Source organism: Mastigoproctus giganteus, chromosome 12, assembly GCF_048544385.1.
Source record: "Mastigoproctus giganteus isolate SK-2022 chromosome 12, ASM4854438v1, whole genome shotgun sequence".
Lineage (NCBI taxonomy): Eukaryota > Metazoa > Arthropoda > Arachnida > Uropygi > Thelyphonidae > Mastigoproctus > Mastigoproctus giganteus.
Window position 1 is genome coordinate 99,971,006 of NC_143586.1, and position 22,507 is coordinate 99,993,512.

General features: G+C 35.6%; 1 protein-coding gene across 4 annotated transcripts in view; it reads left to right on the top strand.

Annotated features, from left to right (window-relative positions):
- LOC150077296 (uncharacterized) overlaps positions 1–22,507 on the top strand; it is a 702,167-nt gene that overhangs the window by 489,449 nt on the left and 190,211 nt on the right. For all 4 annotated transcript variants that reach the window (XM_090386557.1, XM_090386560.1, XM_090386559.1 and 1 more), the window contains exon 12: positions 19,297–19,377. In XM_090386557.1, the coding sequence (XP_090242683.1) occupies positions 19,297–19,377 (81 nt within the window). The remainder of the gene's footprint in view (positions 1–19,296; positions 19,378–22,507) is intronic.

Genomic DNA, 22,507 nt, shown 5'->3' on the forward strand with positions numbered 1-22,507 from the left:
CAGTTATATTAAAGGAGGCAGCAAAGGAATTATGAGAGCATCCTTGGACTCAGGGGAAGTCCCCACCAACTGGAGATGTGTAAATGTATCGCCAATTCACAAAGGGGGGGGATCTAAGGGTGACACAAGGAATTACATACCAGTTAGTTTAACTTCTGTTCCAGGGAAAATAATGGAGTCACTGGTTAAAGATGCATTGTAGGATCATCTAGACATGACTGCAGTAATAATTCAGACACAGCATTGGTTTGTTAAGGAAAAGTCATGCCTGACAAATTTGATTGGATACTATTATGTGGTTACAAAGGAACTTGATGATAATAATATATTTTATATCATTTACTTGGATTTCAGGAAATCTTTTTGCACTGTTGTGCATGGAAGATTTCTGTACAAATTGGAGCAGTACTGTATTAAGGGCAAGTTTCTACAGTGGATAAAAGGGTGGTTGAGTGGGAGAAGGTGGAGTGTGGTAATCAATGGATGCAGGTCTTCGTGGATATTTAAACATAATAAAATGTTATTAGTGGAGTCCCCCAGGGTTCAGTGTTGAGCTCACTGTTGTTTTGTATATTTATCAATGATATTTATGACGATATATCAGGCTTAATGTCAGAGTTTGTAGTTGATACAAATGTTAGCAGGGTTGCTAATGACAGTAATGGCAGTGTTCTACTGCAACAGGATCTAGAAAAGTTGGGCAGATGGGCTGAGAAGTGACAACTGAAGTTTAACCTTGACAAATGCAAAGTACTGCATATGAGTTAAAGGAACCCGAAAGTAACGTATCAACTGTGTAGTACTACGCTTAGGGTGGTAGAAAATGAAAAAGATCTGTGAGTAATTGTGCAGTCAGATATGAAGTTTTCTGAGCAGTGCAGACAGGCTGCCAGAGCAGGCCATGGGGTATTGTCAATGATATACAGAAATTTTGTTAGTAGGGAAAAGGAGATGATTATCCCTTTTTGTAATGCAATGGTCAGGCCATGCCTTGAGTACTGCGTACAGGTCTGGAGACATCATTTTAAGAAGGATATTGAGTTGCTTTAGCAAGTACAGAGAAGGGCAATAAGATTGGTGAGGGGAACGAAGGGGTGGTCTTGCCAAGAAAGGCTTAAGTTCTGCAAATTGCAGTGTCTGGAGGCTAGGCACCTGTGAGGTGATCTGATTGAAGTGTATAAGGCCTTGAATGGGTTGAGTAGGCTCAATTCTGATGGTATTCTTCCTCTTGCTCTGATTACGACCCTGAGAGGGCATAAATTCAAATTGAGGAAAGACAGTTATAGAATAGATGTGCTTAAATTTTCCTTTAGTCAACAGTTTGTTGATTGCTTGAACAAACTTACATCTGTCATCGTGGAAGTTGATAGCTTGGATGTATGAAATTGTTTTTTTTTTTTTTGGCTGATACTACATAAACTTGCTTTCTTGCATCATATGCCTCTACGATGCTAATGGTAATGCTAATTTGTATAACAGTTTTATAGTTTTATATGCAACAGTATTTCAGTCCCTTCAGAAATGTTGAAAAATGCTTTGAATGGATTGAGCAAGCTCAGCGCTGTTGGCAATTCCCCCCCCCCTTTTGTTTAGACTACACACACACTTGAGAGGCATAAATTGAAATTGTGGAAGGATGGTTGCAACATAGTTGTTGAGAAGTTTGCCTTCAGCTAGCAGGTGTTTGGTTTTTGGAACACACTTCCTTCTGGTGTTGTGGAAGTTGTTAGTTTCAATAAATTTATGGAATAACTAGAGAGACTATTATAGGGGATGGACAGGTGATATGATTTTTTTTTTTTTTTTTTTTTTTACCGATGCTATATAAGCTTGCTTTCTTGTATAATTTACCACTACTAATCTAGTAATACCTATCTTTTATAACTTTTTTTTTAATAAAAAATACATATCTAAAAATGCTGTTTTTTTACACTAGTTATTTTAAAAAAATAATAATTCTACTGTAAATTAAAAAAAAAAAAAAAAAGCATTTTGCCCTAAAAATGTAGACATTATTTTATTAATCTAGTGCATTCTTCAAATTAAGTGCACAAAATTTAATATTTAAATTTATGCCTGTGCATATATTCTTATTATGTTAGTAAATTAATAAGAGGAGTAGAACATATTGAGTATTACAGCTCTGATTCATACTATCTAATTCTTATTATGTGTACAAATATTTCGAAAAAAATGTGCATGTGGTACTATTATTCACTTATCTTTTTTTCCACAGATAGTTTCCATTTTGTGAAAGCTCACAAAATGGAAACTATCAGATGCAAAGTTAAAAATTTCGTAGGAATTCAGGCTCCTATGATCAGTTGCTAGGCTTATTAGAAATAGTTGCATAAATGGCGGCATGACACCTCACAGGTTCACATGTTTTTGAGATGTTCACATACATCTCAAAAACGGTATTTTTGAGTTGTATCTGTCAGGTGCTGTGCCACCACTTCTGGGTTGATACATGATGAATCATTGGTGATGATCAGATCAGGAATAGTGCTTTCTATTTTTGTCTTTTCTAATATGTTGGTGTAGAAAACAGCCATCCAGCATCAGAAATATTCTTCTATTAAGTGAGCTGTTAATCCATGAATTCCACTCAGTATCTGGAAGGTTAAAATCCACCCACGACAAGACATTGTGATTTGCTGCCCAACTCTGTTTGTCTTTGTTTTTCCTGTGTTTATGTATTAGCTAGTGTCTAATCGTATACTGTTTTTAAATCTGTGCTTCTTAACAAAAAGCAGATTTCTCCCCCCTCCTCTTGTTACGTGCATTCTTTCTGTACATATCACATTTGTCATATTCAGATTCTGCTTTCCTAATATCAGACTGACACCACATTTCTGTAATACCTACCATTTGATAATGTAATACCAGTACTTAAAATTCATCTAATTTATGGCGCACTATGGCCACAGTTGCCAATGCACCCAATAAATCCCGAAACAAACAAACAATCATCAAATTTAGTTTCTGTGTTCCTACTGTTAGTATACATGCAAGTAAATATGTGTTTTTTTTTTTTTTTTTTAAGTAATGTTTAGAGATCCTTTGTAATTGCTAGTTCTGTATGAAACCCAAAAATGCTTTATAATGCACACCTTACTTTCCAGGCTGCTGTGTTCCCAGTAAAAGCACTGCAAGGATCAGTTTTGTCTGTACTTTCAGCTGCTGTTACGAGCTATTAGTATGTCCCCCCCCTTTCCGAAACTAGCAGTTTCTAACCCACCTATCATTTGTCTGATTCAAGTGATAATAAATACCAGAACTACTTCTACTGCATCCGTTCATTAGAATACTGCAAACAAGAAATCATTGCTCGTGTTGCTTGGAGTGATGATCCATCACCGATGAAATCTGTCTACCAAAATGCAGTGTGTGTATGTTATACTGCACAAGAGAAGTTATCTGGTTAATTACTCTGAGCTACTTGCAACCAATGGATTTTATTAATTGTTTGTCAACGAAACCAATGTAAATGATCATTGCATTGAATCGGGTGTTGTCTGTTCATTTTATTTCTTGGTGCATCAGCAGCTAAGGCTATATTTCACCTATCACAGTGTTAGATGGAGACACCTCCGTAGCCAGGTGGGAAGGAGCAGCAGCAGTGCATAGCACATGCTTGTTGATTAGACCGGGGTTAGAGCCCGTCACCACCAAATACGGAGGTTGCGGAAAGGTCAGGGAATGACCACCGCATATCCCCGGAGCAATATGGCTTTAGTTGCTAATACTCCTAAAAACCAAACAACAAACAAACATTGTTAGATGGAACATATTTTTACATGGAGCGCATGACGATTCAGATAAGCAGACATTTAATATTTACTGATTAGTTTCAGAAAAATGACAGATTGTCAATATCCTCTTGATCTCCTAGTATGTCTTGTAATGTCATCAGATCATGACAAGAAGAGTATGTTATTTTCCACTCTTAGATACAGTGGACATTTTAAGATGTGTTTTATTGTTAGTAGAGATTGACAGTTATTGCAGTGGGGAGAATCATCTTTTGTAATCAAGTAACTATGTGTTACATGAATATGAATAGTGCCTCATCCAAAATATATGACCTCTTCTTTTCTGTTCTTTATTAGGCTTGATGATAATTGTTTTGGCCAGTGCTTTTTTTGGTACGGTACGCAATGGTATGGCATACCGGCACCTTTATTAACAGTAACGTGTGACATTTGGATGCAGTGCACTTCGAAATTTGTAATACTGTATTCCGTAAATTTTTTCGCATGTTTATCTACAGTTCAAATAAGCTTAAGATTATTTAACTAAATTTTCATTTTTTACTGTCTATTGTTAAGATATTTACTATATAAAAGTGTATAACCATTTTTATAATTCTAAATTAATCAGTCAGACCTCTGTTTAACGAAGTCCTTTTATAGTGAATTATTTTGAATTCCCCTTAAAGTTACATTTAAAATAGTTTCCATTGAGCGAAGAAAATTTTCATATAGCTAATGGATTAGGAGAGAATTAACTTGGTGGGCACCTCCGTAGCCAGGTGGGAAGGAGCACACGCTTCTTGATTAGACCGGGGTTCGAGCCCGTCACCACCAAATACGGAGGATACGGAAAGGTCAGGGAATGACCACCGCATATCCCGGAGCAATATGGCCTTAGTTGCTAATGCTCCTAAAAACCAAATAACAACAATTAACTCGGTACGCACTGTTTGCATTTCTGGCATTTAGACAATTAGTGCTGCTGCACGAATTAAGTGAGCTAAAGGGATTACCATTCTATAAGTGTACCTGGTAAAACCGATCTGACTACCTGTCCCACGCAGGTCAAGAGTGAGCAGTTCAAGGTGTATTCCCAATGGGCTCTGGTCCACCTTCTACCGTAGCGGTGTCCTTTTCCCGTATAGTGGCCATATTCAAAGTTGGATTTCTTTAGTGTGTTCTATTTTCCATATCTTGCAATGAAAAATTAAAATTGAAAATATTCAAAACTTTTATTAAGTACAGTACACAATTACAATATAAATTATTTTTACTTATGTTATTATTTTTTACTTATTTTACTCACATTTTACTTATTTTTTTTTATATACGTGAATAATAAATTTATGCTTAATAAACTGTGTTCATATACAGTGGATTCCGGTTATTTGGGCCACTGGTTAATCGGGGACAGCCGTTTATTTGGGGCAAATCTTAAAAAACAGAACCCAACCGAGAAAATAGCCAGGGTTTACTTTGCTTAATTGGGACAGCATGCCATTTAATCAGGGCAGGAGACCGCAGTGCTGGAGATTACCCTATGATTGTCTCCAACGGTACCATGTGGTTTGGTCGAAATTCTGGAGGTCACAACCATAAAATAATAAAAACAATTAGCAGTCACCTGTTTATTGGTCTTTTCTGTTAGTGAAATCTATCATAAACAGACAGTAAACTCGATCTTACTGAATTTGTGATAATACCGACAGCTGGAATTCTGTGGGTTATTATGGTGAAATGTGGTTACACTTCCATGAAATCTTCAAACATATAAAAAAAATTAATTTTCAGATCTTCTCTTCATTCCTATTTTTAAAGCTTTGTAACTCGTTACTTCGTTCTCACTTGCATGTATCATGTTACTTGCAATTTGTGTGTGCCGTGTTCTTTGTTAATGATTGCTTATCTTTTTACTGTTTTAAATTTTAACCCCCACCCACAAATGTCAGTGAACAGAAATGTCAACTAGTTAGTATGTCCATATTATAGTACGTATTAATTATTCCGATTATCACTTATATTCTTCCGATTTTCACGTATCATTTAATTTTTTAATTGGTAAGGTAATAAAGGGTAAATTTGTGCTCTTAATATATCTTTACTTTTATAGCCTGTGGGTAACATTCCTCCTATTTTCTCTCATTAGAATCGCTGTTTAATAGAATTAAAATTCAATTCACAAACGTGATCACAATGACCGGCGCTTACTACACATCATATAGAGAACGGTACTTTACTATGGTGAGTTTGTCGTAACGTGATTTGATTGTACAGTGAACCAATTGTAAAGGGGGAGGTCCATTGTATTTTTAACTATTTAGGTGAAAGTTTGGATAATTGGGGCAGCCACTTAATCGGGCCAAAATGCACTAGTCCCAATGTGTTCCAGATAACCGGAATAGACTATACTTAATTTGTTGTTGTTATTCTAAAAACATTACTACTAAAGTAACAATACCAGGAAAAAAAAAATTTAGAGTACTTTTCATATCCTTTTAATTTTCAGTTTTTCCTGATAGCAAAGAATCAATACCGGCACCTATTTTTTTTTTTTTTTTTTCAAAAAAACCACTGGTTTTGGCTCAGTTTTGATCTCAAGTCATTTATTATTCATTTGCTCTTACCAAATAAGTAACTTTTTCCTTTTTTTCAGGTCTGTTGTTATAATGGGTTTGTAAGGTATCTTGAAGGAAGATGGTTGGGTTGGAGACACTTATGGCAGCAGAGTCAGCCTGTTTCGTGGGATCCCAACAGTCCCAGCGATCTAACTAAAAATTATGAGCTGATCACAATAAAAGCATTTTAAGAAGCAATTTAGTGACAGGTCTAGGCATAATTTTGAAATACATGAAATACAATGGTTCATTTAATTCTCTTATAAGACAAATAATTAGAAATGTTTGTTGGAAAATAGGATTCATCAAAAGATTCAAAGGCCAATTTCATAATTTGCATTCGAGAAATGTATCGTATACCATCTGTATTTTACCACAAATGCAATTCGCATGTCAGGTATGGTTATCAATTTTGCCGAACTCATTGAACAGTATAAAAAATATAGATCTTATTATGAAGTATATGCTAAGGTAGCTATCACTCTTACTTGCATTAATGGACACTGCTCTTCCTGGACTGTGGAGTGGAGTACCCAAGTGTTCAATGCTGGATCTGTTTTTGTTTTCTGTATTTATTAATGATATTTTGAAGATGATACCAAAGGTTGGCACAGGTTAATGACTGTAATCAAGGTATGCTACTGCAACATGATCTTGAAAAATTAGGCAGTGGGCTGAGACAGGGACATATTCAGGGTGGGCAGAGGGGGCGTATTCCCCTCCTTAACCAAAAATATTAAATTAAAGAAAAAGATCGCAGGAGGAATTCTGAAAAAACTCAAAAGCCCCTTACAATGATACCTAGACCTGGTCACCATGTCCCCCCCTTACGTGATACCTGGATACACCACTGGGCTGAGAAATGACAGTTGAAGTTCAGTGTTGACTAATGCAAGATACTGCATATGGGTAGCAGTAATTCCAAATTATTGACCAACTGTGTACTACGACACTCAGGGTAGTGGAAAATGGAAAAGAGCTGGGGATAATTGTGCAGTCAGATTTGAAGTTCTTTGAGCAATGCGGACAGGCTGCCAGCACAGCTCATGGTGTTGGTCAGTGATACACAGGATCTTTGCTAGCAGGGATGTGGAAGTGATTATCCCTTTGTACAAGGGAGTGGTTAGATCACTTGTTGAGTATTTCTTACAGGTCCGGAGGCTTCATTTTAGTAAGGATGTAGATCTGCTGCACTGGGTGCAGGAACGGCAACAAGATTGGTGAAGGGAACAGAAGGGTGCTCTTAACAAGAAAGGCTTTATTTCTGAAAATTGCATTGTCTGGAGACTAGGCACGTGTGAGATGTTTAAGGCTTTGAATGGATTGAGCAAGCTCAGTATCGATGGCATTCTTCCTCTTGCTCAGACTACAGACATGAGGAGGGGGCATAAATTCATATTGAGGAAGGCTAGTTGCAAGATAGATGTGTGGAGTTTTGCCTTCAACCAGTGGGTGGTTGATTGTTGGAACAGACTTTCACCTGTTGTTGTTGTTATGGAAGTGGGTAGTTTGAATAAATTCAAGGAACAATTAGACTGATTATTGGAGAAGATAGGCAGGTGATGTGGCGTTTTTTTTTTTTTTTTTTTTTTCTCTTTTGCTGATGCTTTATAATTGTTGTTGTCATTTTAGTTTTTAGGAGCATTAGCAACTAGGGCCATATTGCTCCGAGATATGCGGTGGTCATTCCCTGACCTTTCCGCATCCTCCGTATTTGGTGGTGACGGGCTGGAACCCCGGTCTAATCAAGAAGCGTGTGCTACATGCTGCTGCTCCTTCCCACCTGGCTACGGTGGTGCCGGATGCTTTATAAGCTTGCTTTCTTGCCTCATATTCCACTACTAATGCCACTATTTCAAACTGTTTGTTGTTTATTATTTGGTTTTTAGGAGCATTAGCAACTAAGGCCATATTGCTCTGGGGATATGCGGTGGTCATTCCCTGACCTTTTTGCATCCTCTGTATTTGGTGGTCACGGGCCTGAACCCTGGTCTAATCAAGAAGCGTGTGCTATGCACTGCTGCATCTGCCCACCTGGCTACGGAGGTACCTTTGAAACAACTAATTGTAAGAAGACAAACCCAAGGGTTGAAGTTATTTACTATATGATCATCCATAATTTTTGTCTTAATTCATCACTTTTATCTGATATCAAATTAGGAATACTCCTCAGAATTGCCTACAATAAAACCACTTTTAATTTGATATACTGTGGCAGAAACTGCCCACATATTTTACTTTATCAATGTATTCTCTTACTCTATCCAATGTATATAATTATGATACTCGATGTACAGTATATTAGCATTAGCATTAGTAGAGGCATTTGATGCAAGAAAGCAAGCTTATGCAGCATCAGCCAAAAAAAAAAAAAAAAAAATCCACTTCACCCCTCTGTTCGTTCAAAATACCTGTCCAGCTGAGCCTTAAACTTATTTAGGCTATCAACCTCCACTACAAGGGATGGAAGTCTGTTCCACCAACCAACCACCTGCTGGCTAAAGGCAAATTTCTGCACGTCTATCCTACATCTGTCTTTCCTCAATTTGAATTTATGCATAACATTTAACATAATATTTATGCATAATTGAATTTATGCATAATATTTAACATAATATTCTTATGTTATGTATTTTGTGATTAATGTTCTGTATACTCAATTACTGTTTAGTATATCCAGTTCATTTCTCTATTTTTCTAATACATTATTTAACTTATTCATTATTATTGTATTCTTTTACTGTTTTGGTTTATTCAGGCAACTTTGTCTTTACATTACATTGTTAACCCCTGGCCACTGTACCGTGACAGGCAGTTGCAACTGCATGACTGTGTACATCACTATCTCTGTGTTGCAATAAAGATTTCTGTCTTTTATTTAATGGGTCATTAGGATATAAGATCTTTTATTCAGTATCCAGCTTACCTAAGTGTCATTCTGATTTATGAAAAATAAGTTATATAGGATAATACAAGAGGTGATGACTTAATTTGCAGACTGGTGCAAGATCTTACTTTAATTGTCATCTGAATCTTTTGTGTTTTTCTCCTTCTCGAAAGTCTCTCCCTTGAAGTTTACACACTTTTTCCACTGATGTACCCAAACATTAAATGCTTCTTGCAAGCCATTTTTCAGAAGACTGCGAAGTGCTTCCTTTGTGCCTCTCAGAGCATCATTGTCGGATGCAAAATGCTTGCCTTTCAGAGCTTTCTTCAAATGCGAAAACAGGAAGAAATCACACAGGGCTAAGTTTGGTGAATAAGGGGGGTGTGGCAGAACCTCTGCAGCTATGGCAGTGATCACTTCTGCACAATATTAACTATATGGGGCCTGGTATTATCTTCATGGAAAAACCGCTTGACACTGGAAAGTTCTTGACATTTCTCACAAATGCAGCGAAGTTTGACTCTGAGAACATCAGAGTACGCTTCCGTATTCATAGTTGTTCCACAAGGCACAAAATGTGTAACAAGAAAGCGTTTTATGTCAAAAAACACAAGAACCAGTTGTTTGTCAGCCGAAAGAGAAAGCTTGAAATTTCTTAGGTCTTAGTGAATCAGAATGCTTCCATTCAGTCGGTTGTTTAGTCTCTGGATCATAGTGAAAAATCCAAGTTTCATCATGTCACCATTTGATTTAAGAAGTTTTGACTCAATTTCAAAATGATCAGCCATTTCTTTGCTGTTTTTGTTCTGGGGTAAAATTGTGTGGAATGCAGCAGGCACAGATTCGTGACACGTTTAGGTGTCTCTCACACGAAACAGACATTCTAACAGCTAATTCACGAAGTGTAATTTGCTTGTCTTTATCCAAGATTTCCTGGGCTTTTGCCAATTGCTCAGGAGTTGTTGAGGAGGAAGGCTGACCAGGTCTTGGGCCATCTGCAACAGATTTGTGCCTTCCACTGAATCGCTTGTGCCATTTGGCTGTACTACCAAGACACTCATTACCAAATGTTTCATTCATCTAACCGTTTCCGATGCATTTAAGCTCCATCTGACACCTTTAGCTTTGAATGTAATAGAAACCATCAGTTCACAACAGAGGTGGGAGTACTGATGGACAGCTGTTGCAACCAATATCTTTAACAAGACTAAAAGAAGGAAGAAACAAGTTTGCTTCCCTTATAAAATTAAGTTTAACCTGATTAATAATTGTTTTTACAATTGAACTTTAGTGAAACAGTAAATGAAGTTGGCAATCTGGTCACAGAACAACTGTGTTATACATTCTTACATTGAATAGCTTTGGCACATTTATTGGAAAACCAGGGTTTAGTTATGGAAGGAGATTTTAGGATGGAATGCAAAATAAAGGATTTCATTCCCTAGAATATTAATTTCACTATCATGATCTAAGCAAACATCAAAATCAGAAGACTTAAAACAGTTAACAAAAAAGAATAATCATGCAGATTATTCTATTTTTGCATTCCTGTAATTCCAAACAACACAAGGCTGAGAATGGCCATGATAGAGGCTCCACTGGGGAAGAGACCATCACCAAACTGTGATCTGAAGTGCTCAGAGGACCACTTTGAAGGGTTGTTGATGAGAAAAGATCAAGAGTGTTTAGTATGGTTAAAATTTTATGGTATTATTCTGGTAGGTAAATGAACAATCTACATGAAGTCATTAGTAATTGGAAGAGCCTCAGCATCTTGACTACTAGGTTCTGTGTAACTGGAAAAATGAAACCAACTGAAGTTGTGAACATTAAAATCATGCAGAAAAATTACCTCACTGTTAGTAAAGTTGGACTAGAAGAAGTCAAGTTTTCTGTGTGATTAGTGGAGTTGGGAGAACAATTGCCTGTCTTCGGTAGAACAATAGAAGCAAAAGATGAATTTGGCAGACTGAGGCAGAATTCATAATTTCAAACAGGCAAAAAATGCCTGTTGAAAAGCTTTTAAAGAATGTTTTAATTTTGCCCATCAATTCAAAACATCCAACAAAGAATGGCAGTTCTATCAACAACTGAAATAAATTTTCAAAGAAAGAATATAAGGATTAGTGAACTGATGAGACACATATCTAAATGCTAGGAAGTTTCAAAAAATTTTAAAAGCCTTGTATATGTTTTAATGTTATGATTCGTGGATTTTTTTTATTGATGAACTGCAGTAATGATTACATTTTAGCATTAGCAATGGCACATGATGCAAGAAAGCAAGCTTATATACCATCAGCCAAAAAAAAAAAAAAAAGAGAAAGCACACCCTTCTCATTTTACCCATCCACTTGCTCCAAATGTTTGTCTAGTTCTGCTTTGAATTTATTTAAGCTATCAACTTTTACCATTCAAGGCTTTATACACCTCAATCAGATCACCTCGCAGGTGCCTAGTCTCCTGACACTGTAATTTGCAAAAAATGAGCCTTTCTTCATAAGAGCAACCCTTTTTTCCATCCATTAATATTGTTGCCCTTCTCTGTACTCATTCCAACAGCTCTACATCCTTCTTAAAATGAGGCCCCCAGACCTATATACAGTACTTGAGGTGTGGCCTGATCTTTGCCTTATACAAGGGGATAATCACCTCCTTATCCCTGCTAGAAATATTCCTGTTCCTACACTGCTCAGAAAACTTCATATCTGCCCGCACAATTACCCCTAGGTCCTTTTCAGTCTCTACCACTGTCAGTGTAGTACCACACAGTTGATATGTTACTCTGGGATTACTTCTTCCCATATGCAGTACTTTACATTTGTCAATGTTAAACTTCAGTTGCCACCTCTCAGCCCATCTGCTCAACTTTTCTAGATCCTGTTGCAGCAGTGTACTGTCATTAGTGTCATTAACAACCCTGCCGACCTTTGTATCATCTGCAGACTTGAACATTAAGCCTGATATACCATCATCAATATCATTAATGAATACAGAAAACAACAATGGACCCAACACTGAACCCTTGGGAGACTTCACTAATAACATTAGTCCACAAAGAGCAGTGTCCATTGATTACCGCTCGCTGTCTTCTCCCACTCAACCATCCCTTTATCCATAGCAGCAATTTGCCTCCAATACCACACTGCTGCAATTTGTGCAGCAGTCTTCCATGGGAAAATTTTATAGGCAATTTTCCTATAAAATTTAAGTGAACACAGTAATGCACTATACAGTTCATTCAATCACAAATGTAAACAACAGACTATAATACAGTAATTGGCAATTCTATAATTGTAGATTTCTTAAAATACCATTTTTAATTGACTCAATATGATAGCATAGCTTAATTTATTATGATACTCACCTTTTTTTATAAATATGTATAACAGCTACTATTAAAGACATCGAACTTAGACATAACCTAAGGAACCTAAGGGGGCATAAATTCAAATTAAGAAAAGACAGATGAGAATAGATGTGTGGAAATTTGCCTTTAGCCAGCGGGTGGTTAATTGCTGGAACAAACTTCCATCTGTCGTTGTGGAAGTTGATAGGTTGAATAAATTTAAGGAGGAACTGGACAGGCATTTGGAGGGAATGGCGTGATTTTTTTATTATTTTTTTTTTTTGGCTGCATAAGCTCATACACTTGCTTTCTTGCATCACATACTACCACCACCACTACTACTATAACAGGAAATGGAGAACCCTCACACAGAAACCTCATATTCCCCAAAAATCTTCCACAGTAAACATTTCATTATACCCTTTTTCTCCTACCGAACTCGCTAGCCTTGATTACGGTTTTAACTTTGCTATCAAAGGTGACCAATATCTATATAAAGAATGTATAATAGAACTACAAACTAAATTAAATAACCACCCGGATAAATGGCAATTAATACACGAAAGCAATTCAATTCTTAATTCTAGACTTAAATTTCAACCCAACATAAATAAACAACAGTTAAGTAACTTACAAAAAATACATAACAATCCAAACATAGTTCAAAAAACCGACAAAAGCGACACCATAGTAATAATCAATAAAAATAAATACATAGAAAAAATGGAATCGATACTTTCCGACTCGGAAACCTATAAACTAGATAATACATATAATATTTCTAAACATAAAAATAAACTAGACATCATTCTAAGAAAATTAAGGTCAAACAATGAAATCATCTTACACATCTTACAGCAAATTGGCATCCGGAACAACATCTTACCGCATATGTTTGGAATTACCAAGCTGCATAAACCCAACCACCCACTACGACCTATAATATCTTTCTGTAAATCAGTATTCACTAATTTATTTTCTTTCCTAGTTAAAATCATCTCCACCCTCACCAGATTTTCGAAATTCAAAGTAAACAACACCTCCCAAACATTTGATAAAATAAAACACATTACAATAACCAACAATGACATAATAGCATCATTCAACGTAGTCTCATTGTACACCAATGTACATTTACCTTCAACATTACAATCTCTACTTAATTTCTTAATAGATGACAATACCTTATCAAATCGCACTTCCCTTTCAATTTATAGTATACTAGAACTTACAGCCTTTTTATTAGATGCTAGATACTTCCGATTTCTCAATCAGATATACCAGCAAACATACGGATTACCTATGGGACTAGGGATCTCAGCCCCCCCCCCCTCTGAAATTTACCTAGCTTCAGTAGAAAACTACGTACTACAACCATACCCCCCAGATATAAAATTATTTATAAAATGTGCAGATGACATCCTTTTAATAAGACAAAAATCCACAATAGACGATCTTTTCATTAAATTTAACTCGGTACACAATAGATTAAAATACACCCTAGAACTTGAAGAAGACGGACAAATTAATTTTTTGAACCTCACCATATATAGGATTGACACCAAACTAGGAAAAAGAATTTTCAGAAAAAATACCCATACTGGAGAGTACCTACATTTTGATTCGCACCACCCCCTTAACATAAAAAAAGCAGTTCTTTATAATCAGATTTACAATGCTATAAAATTCAGTTCTACACAAAATGATCTTAACTATGAACTTCAATATCTCACAACAAAATTCATATCTAGAAAGTATGAAGCCCTAGTCATAGAATGGTTCCGCCGCCATTCCAATCTCCAAGTATTAATTCAACTCAATTAATTCGACAAACCATTTTTACCATCCAAAATAATATTAACAATCCACCCAAACACACCTCTAATAATAATTTACGTATTATCCTACCTTACCATAGTAATTTTTGTGATCAGTTCTGCCGCATGTTCAAAGGTACTGACATCACCCTCACATTCTCAACTTATAATAAACTTGGCTCGTTATTTAATTCATACAAAGACACACAAAAATTTCATATCAGCGATATGAACAATATTATTTACCTAATAAAATGTCAACCTAACTGCAATGCATGTTACATTGGTAGCACAACTTCAAAATATGGTTCTATCAAAACATCAAACACATGCGTACCACTACATTAGTTTTAGGACAGGCCAAACCAACACAGAACTAGCATCACATGTTCAATCTCATAATCACACCCCCTTAGTAGACTCAGCCATTCCCATTATCAAATTAAAATCCAGTTTTAAAATTTTCCAATATGAAACCCTAGTCATAGAATGGTTCCGCCGCCATTCCAATCTCCAAGTATTAAATTTAATTTAATACTTGGAGATTGGAATTGGAATACTAAACTACACACATCACACCGGCTTGGAATCTCATGCACCTGAGATTTCCACATGTACCCAGGAGCCTCACGGGAACTTAGCTTTCTTAAATACACGCGTTCACTCTCAACCCATCATTGCCAACTGAAGACGTGAATAACAAAAGCCACTTGTTATGGCTATTGGCCTCCAGTGTTAACCATTTATTTCAACTTTAATATTGACAACCAAGGACGAAGATGTGCACTTCTACTTCCTGGTGCATATTTTAACTTCTGTTTTTAAAATCCCAACTTACTTACTCCCAATTTAAATTAAAATTACCATCCACCCTATTCAAACATCAATTGCAGATTATAAAAAAAGGTGAGCACCATAATAAATTAAGCTATGCTATCATATTGAGTACAGTAATTGGCTTAACAGTGCATCACTTAACATATACAACATTTTTAAAGACTAAAAAAAAAGAACCAAACTGATTGTAATTCATGATACTGAAGGTATTTATGTATTTTTTTATTTATTTAGCAGCACTTTATAGGTTTATGTACATTAGCAAAGTGAAATAGATAATTAAAATTATTATACAGAAGGTGTACAATGAGTGGACAGAAATCATGGGATACCTACCAAGTAATTGGGTAGGCCCACCCACCTTTCACCCAGATAAGGCCAGTCACACGGAGAGGAATCGAGTCCACTAGTTCATGAAAGCATTACACAGGTATTTCCATCCATGCTTGATGCACTGCTGTTCATAATTCCGTCATCGTGGGTGGAGGATCCAAAGCTCAAAAGGACCTTTCCTTTTCACAGCATCCCAAAGATGCTCCACGGGATTTGTGTCCGGTTGAACAGGGAAGCCATTCCATGGTGGTAAAATCTGCGGAATGCTCTTCAAACTATGTTCTAGTCACCATGGCTCTGTGGGGAGGTGTACTGTCCTGGAGGAAGAGTCCATTGCCCTGTGGGTACGCGATGGCCATGAAGGGATGCAGATGGTCTGCAAGGATGGACACGTAACCTGGACCATTCAGAGATGTGTCTAGAGGTTCCAACGTGTGCCAGTTGAACATGCCCCAGACCATTACCAACCGTCCACCTGCCCGAACAGTTCCTTGTTGACATGACGGGCGCATAAATTCGTGCCGTTTCCACCAGATATGTACCCTCCCGTCCTCTTGAAATAACTGTAAACAGGACTCATCAGACCAGGAGACCAGTCTCCAATCATCCAAGGTCTAGTGTCATTGTTCTTTCACCCAGTTGAGGCGTAGAGTCCTGTGTCCTGGTAAAGCAATGGGAATCTAGTTGGTCAGCGGCTCCCATAACCAACTGTGGCTAATGATTGCCTGATGGTCTTGGTGGAGACATTTCTGGAACCTCCCTCATTGAAGTTGGCAGTGATTTGTGCCGCTGTCGCTCTCTGGTTTCCTTCTGCTTGAAAATAGCTCATATTTATAGCCAGTCGCTAAAAAGGGCGACAAATCTGTCTCCCAATTATTTCCCCCACTCCAATTAACTCTATACTCTCCAAATTGATGAAAAAATCCAATTACCAAACTTTGAAAACTTCAGTGTGGTCATATGGATTCTTTTGGTGTCGATCCACTGATGATATATCGGCTTATATTACCCACTTTTGGACAAATTCAATGGAATAATTGGTTAAACTCAAGCAGTTGCTGCAAAAATTTGTAAGGCTTTTGTTCATGTTTGACATAAGACCTTCTAAACAAGCTCCCACCTTAAGGCCTGCTGACTGTTTTTTGCAATTGGATGTTCAGATTTTCCTCTATATGCACAATCTAACAATGCTAACATCTAATGTCTGTATTCTCCAATGTTCTATTCTTTCTCCCATTTTTTTCTTCATGACCTTTTACTGACTGGAAATGCCATCCTTAATTTTGTTGATGATATCACACTAAATTCCACCTTTTAGTTTGAGAAACCTTGTCCTGTAAGGTTTAACTACACAAACTGCATATTTCTGGGTAATTCTATAAAAGGGCGGTTAATTTAGTAAGTTCAATCCTTTTGAATCTCAGTTTTCTATAATTTCTTGCAAAAAAAAGTCTACTGGTCGTACTCTCATTATTGATGATGCTCAGATTACTAGAAAAGATCACATATCTTCACTGAGGAGCACCCTGATTTCTAATCTCTCTTGGCATGAGGAAGCAATTCACAAATATTGCTTCCTCAGCATCAGCACTGCATCAAGAAAACTGTATTTTCTTTTTCACTGTCAATGTTACTTTTGTCCTAAACAACCTATCGCTCTCTACAAATCTTAAATGTGCCTTATCACAGAGTATTTTCCAAAATTTCAGGGACAATATTCCATTGTAAGGTGCGATAAAGTTTTCTTGCTCTGAAAACTCCTCTCAAGCTTCTTGACTCCATTCAAATGAAGGCAGTCGGGTTAATTAATGGGCCACCTCTTGAAAAGTCTCTCTACTCTCTGTCTCACTGACATTCTGTTTCTGTTGCAAACCTTTCTGTAAATATTTCCACCAGCATAGTTCTTCTGAATTGACATCTGTAATTCCCTCACAATCTTCCAAACTAGTCCGAACATGTGTGTGTGTCTTAAACAGTCAGCATCCATTCACTGTACAGCTCTAAACTTGCAGAATCAACTTCTTTTCTGAACAACTTCCCTTCCTATGTATTTCCTGTAAACTATAATCTACAGAAATTCAAGTATAATGTCAAGAAGCCTGTCTCCTCACCTTCAATCCATGCACACTACTAAGTACTGTAGAGGTTGTGATACCTTTTGTGTTTAGGGATTTTCGTAAGAGAGAGAGGGAGAGATGCTAATGTTGATATATGCAAAATGTATGATTTACCCAATTAAAGAAGTTGTAATGAACAGTATTATGTGTAATTATCATAGCTTTTAGAGTTGCTTCTGGTAGCATACCTTTTTTTTTTTTTAAATTAAAATCACACAGGATTTAAAAGTAAAGAACAATGCATAGATTTAAATCTTAGTTACCTTGCTTGCCTTCTTTGTACTTTTAGACTTTAAAACATTTTCCTCACAAACAGTGAGAATCAAAATAGTACGTAATAAGCATTAGCTTTGCTTTATTTAACATTTTTTAGTATTTTCTTCCAACAGCTTTTTTTTTTGTTTGAAATGTATATTTAACTTGCTGTATTTTTTATATATCACCCTTCCTTCCTCTTCTTCTCAGAGATCACCAATCGTGAACACTCCATGAGCATCAAAAGCAAGAGTCAGACTTCACTTGTTCTGATAGGCTAATAATACAATCATATTACTCAGAGAGGGCGGACAAATAATGTATGATGCTTTATCTATGAAAGAATAACTTTAGAAAAATTATTATTCAAAACTAAATATTCTGACAGTTCTGCATTAGGAACTACACAACTGCACATGTTTTTTAATTTTTTAATAGAATGAAAAATCTGTTGAATATTAAACTGTATATCTAACCCAAAAGCAGATGAACCCCCTCCTCACAGTGACAAAAATAAAAAGAAATACTTAATTTAAAATATCAATTAGGTTCTGTCTTTATAGACCTTAATATTTTTCCTTGTTACTTTTTATCTGCATTATTGTGTTAGAATTGAAGAAGTGTGGCTATAAAAAAAATGTATAGTAATGGTATTCGCCATATAGTGCAATGAAACTATAGGCTTTTGCTGCAATGGCAAAAAAAAAAAAAAAAAGTTCATCAGTTCATTATATAGTTCGTAACATTTCAAAAAAAAAAAAAAAAAAAAAACAGACAAAAAACAACTAAATGTTGATGATTTTTCTTTGAAAGGAAGATTAAAAAAATCTCCCTTTCTACACCAACAGCTTTTATATTCTAATGGTCATTTCTGTACCTTCCGCTCCACTTGTGCATATGTTTTTATTTATTTATTATTATTATTTTTTTCATGACTACATATTCATTACTCGTGTTTCTTATACTGTTAGAAAATAGTTACATTAGGGAGCAAACATAGTACAAAAGATGCACCAGGTATTTCACTTTTAAAATAAAAAATGACATTACAAAGTACATACTTTTATACTATTTCTTGCCTTTTCCAAAAGTAGTGAATGTGTAATTTATACACATTCATATGTATTCATTGATTTTGGAAATTCCTGCTCTAGGATCAATCCAGTTTTACTAAAACTAGCAAATAATTATGATATATTAAAAAAATTCAAGATTATTTCCTTAAACTTTTAAAAAATGGTATCAGATTCATTCTATTTCCAGTTATATAAATTATTATTCTATATATTAATATATGAAAACAATGTATGCTTTGATTTTTCTACCTTTAGGCATCTAATCCAGGACAGTTTGAAAATGACATGGAACTCTCATGGCAGAAAGGCCACAGTCCTGATTCCATATACCATGCTGTAAGTATAATATATATTGACTGGCCAGTTCATCACATATACTAAAAAGTGACACCTGTTTTGCCCCTCACAACAGCATTAAGTCATAAGGGCATGGATTCCATGAAATGCCAAAAACATTTCACAGGGATGCTGGCCCAGTCAGACTCAGTTGCTTCCTGCATTTGTCTCAGATTGTACCCCTATGGGATTCCTGCAGGGGAGAGCTCATTTTATCTCAACCCACAGATGCCCAATTTGAGATTAGTGACTGAACAGGCCAGTAAAGTATGGTAACACAAAGGGTGCATTGTGACACAGCACATTATCCTGCTTGGAAGTAACAGCAGGTTAATGTGGCTTGATTGTCTAATAGTAAAAAAGACAACCAAGCAATGGAGTGACTTGTTTGAATGGCTTACAAAATGCTGGAATGCAAAATGTCAATCCTGTAAATAGAAGCTTTCTGAAGAGTATAGATTCATGAATTGACATTTCTTTCTTTTTCATTTTTATTTTTCCTGCTTATTGCAGACTTCATATTTACACTAAACCAAGATTAAAACTTTAATCTTGGTTTAGTGTAAACTAAACCAAGATTAAAAACTTTCCCATTGAGTAAAACTTTCCCATTGAGAAAAAAGAAATTGATTAGACAAAATTTTAATTTAAAATGTTTTTTTTTTTTTTTTTTTTTTTTTAATTTATTATATTTTTGTACAAAATTTTGATCTTGATTTTATTTTTAACAATAATCTTGTTGTGATGTTTGACTCTAAAGTTAAAATTGGAATAAATTAATATTTAAAAACATGAGCTAATAGCAAATAAATTTCCTCCACCTGAATGGCAGTGAACATTTTTGAGGTTTTATTTGTAATATTTTACAATCTTTCTGTCACTCTCAAATGACAAAGTCAATGCAAATTTCTCCTGCCATCTCATTTGTGTATCGCCTGTAATGCTGAATTTTATATAATTGAATATTATATTGGATGTTATATAATTTAATGCATTGGTGAATTTTTTCCAAACAGGGACATTTAATTTCTTTCATGATACGTGAAAGAAACTCGATTAAATAATTGATTATTAATAAGTTTAATTTAAGTAAATTTGATTAAAAATGGTCCTTACCTTGAAAGTCATCTTGTATATGTATCATAGATAGCTTTGATTATTTAAATAATATAAAGCTACTGCCTGGAATGATCAAAGCTGAATATAGTCTTGTTCATTCCTCATTCTCAAACATGTATTGTCTGATGTGCATGTACCACAATAAAGATCCAGATTTTTGCTGTAGGGGCTGGTGCTCCTACCAGTGAATGTCAGCTGCTGCCCCTTGTGGCCATTACAATGTGATGTTCAACTATATACAGTAAACCCCTGCTATTCGCGGTATCTGTATTCGCGGTTTTGCGTATTGGCGATCGCCGATTTAATATAAAATGAAACCTAAATAAATGTGAATTTTAAAGCGCCGTGAACATTTTCTGCCATAAAAAAACATGGGCGTGGCTAAAATTATCTTTCCCGGTCAAAACAGCACTCAGTGGGTGGGGAGTTAAGGGGTGACAAAATTGCGAGCGTGGATGTTTCTCGCTAATCCTTGTTCAGCATGTGTTATGCGCTTGCCATGGGAGGTTTATACACTTATAAATTGAATAAATTTATCAATTTATAAATTGATATGCTTACAAAAGTGATAAATCTACCGTTTTGCAGTGTAAAACAGACTTTTTGGAGTGTGTTAACGGAAGAAAGTGACTTTACTGTGGACAAGTTCTTTCTAACCCGTACAAAAATATGGCTACAAATAACAAGGGAAATGTGAAAATATCAAAGAAGGTGATGACATTAGCGAATAAAATTGAGTTATTAGATAAAATTTCTAATGGTGAAAGTGTCTCCTCAGTGGCAAACATTATAAAATCAATGAGTCAATGGTACGATCAATCAAGAAATCGGAAGAAAAAATCCACCGTAGTTTCCGTGAAAACGCGCTAATTGCTTCAAAAATTTGCTCTGTAACTCGTGATGTTAAATTAGAAAAATTGGAAAAGGCTTTAAATCTGTGGATAGAAGACCGAACTCAAAATAAAATTCCATTAAGTTCACTCATCATTCGTGAAAAGGCAAAACTCCTTTATCAACACTAGCGAAACTGATGATAGCACTGGCGGGATAGGTTTTTTAGCTAGCAAAGGCGCTGGTTTGAAAGATTTGTTTGAAATTTCTAATAAATATTACATTTAATATTAAATTGTTTCTTATTTTCATTTCGATGCCATATGCTTGCATTTCACTATGTACTGTCTATGTACATAGTCATATTATGAAGGTACATATAATACATACATAGACAAAATTTTAGACTAGTTTTTTTTATATTTTTCATACTTTGGAACGGAACCCCTATGGGAGCCATAACTCAGTATTCACGTTTTCGGTATTCGCGACATTTCTCAGGAACGTAACCCCCGCGAATAGCAGGGGTTTACTGTATATCTAAGTGGGTATTCAATGTAACTCTATAAAGGTAATGTTTAAAGAGTAACATATGAAAAAGGTATACAGGTGATGAAATGGTTTCAGTGAATGCAAAATTAATAAATAGGTATGACAGATGCACCTAAAAGCACAAAGCAGCATTAAAGGATGCAAGAGTAAATATAAGTTGTATTAATATATTGAATTAAATATGCATGGATGTGATAGTTATGCAAAGTGCCAGCAACTAGCAAGTTGAGGAAAGCAGAAAAGGAAGTGTAGCAGATTTATGAAAGGTGAAAGAATGTTAAACTTCTAGAGGTTAAACCTCACTCTCCACAGGAATAAGATAAATTAAGAAAAATGGGCTGAATTACCAAACCAATATAAAGTGAGGAACTGTAAATGAAAATTAGTACATCAAAATAATAATACAGTAAAATCTCGTTAGTACAAATTCGGTTTATACAAAGTACTCGTTTATATGAAGCACATACCATTCCCCTGTGAAAAGATAGGCTTTTATATGTAAATATATTTGTTTATTACAAAATTCAGTTAATATGTATTACAAAGTTCTTTTTCACCCCATGAGAAATAAATATTGTAATTTTTTTATGAAAGGTGAAAGAAATTTTGTATGTATAATACAAATCTT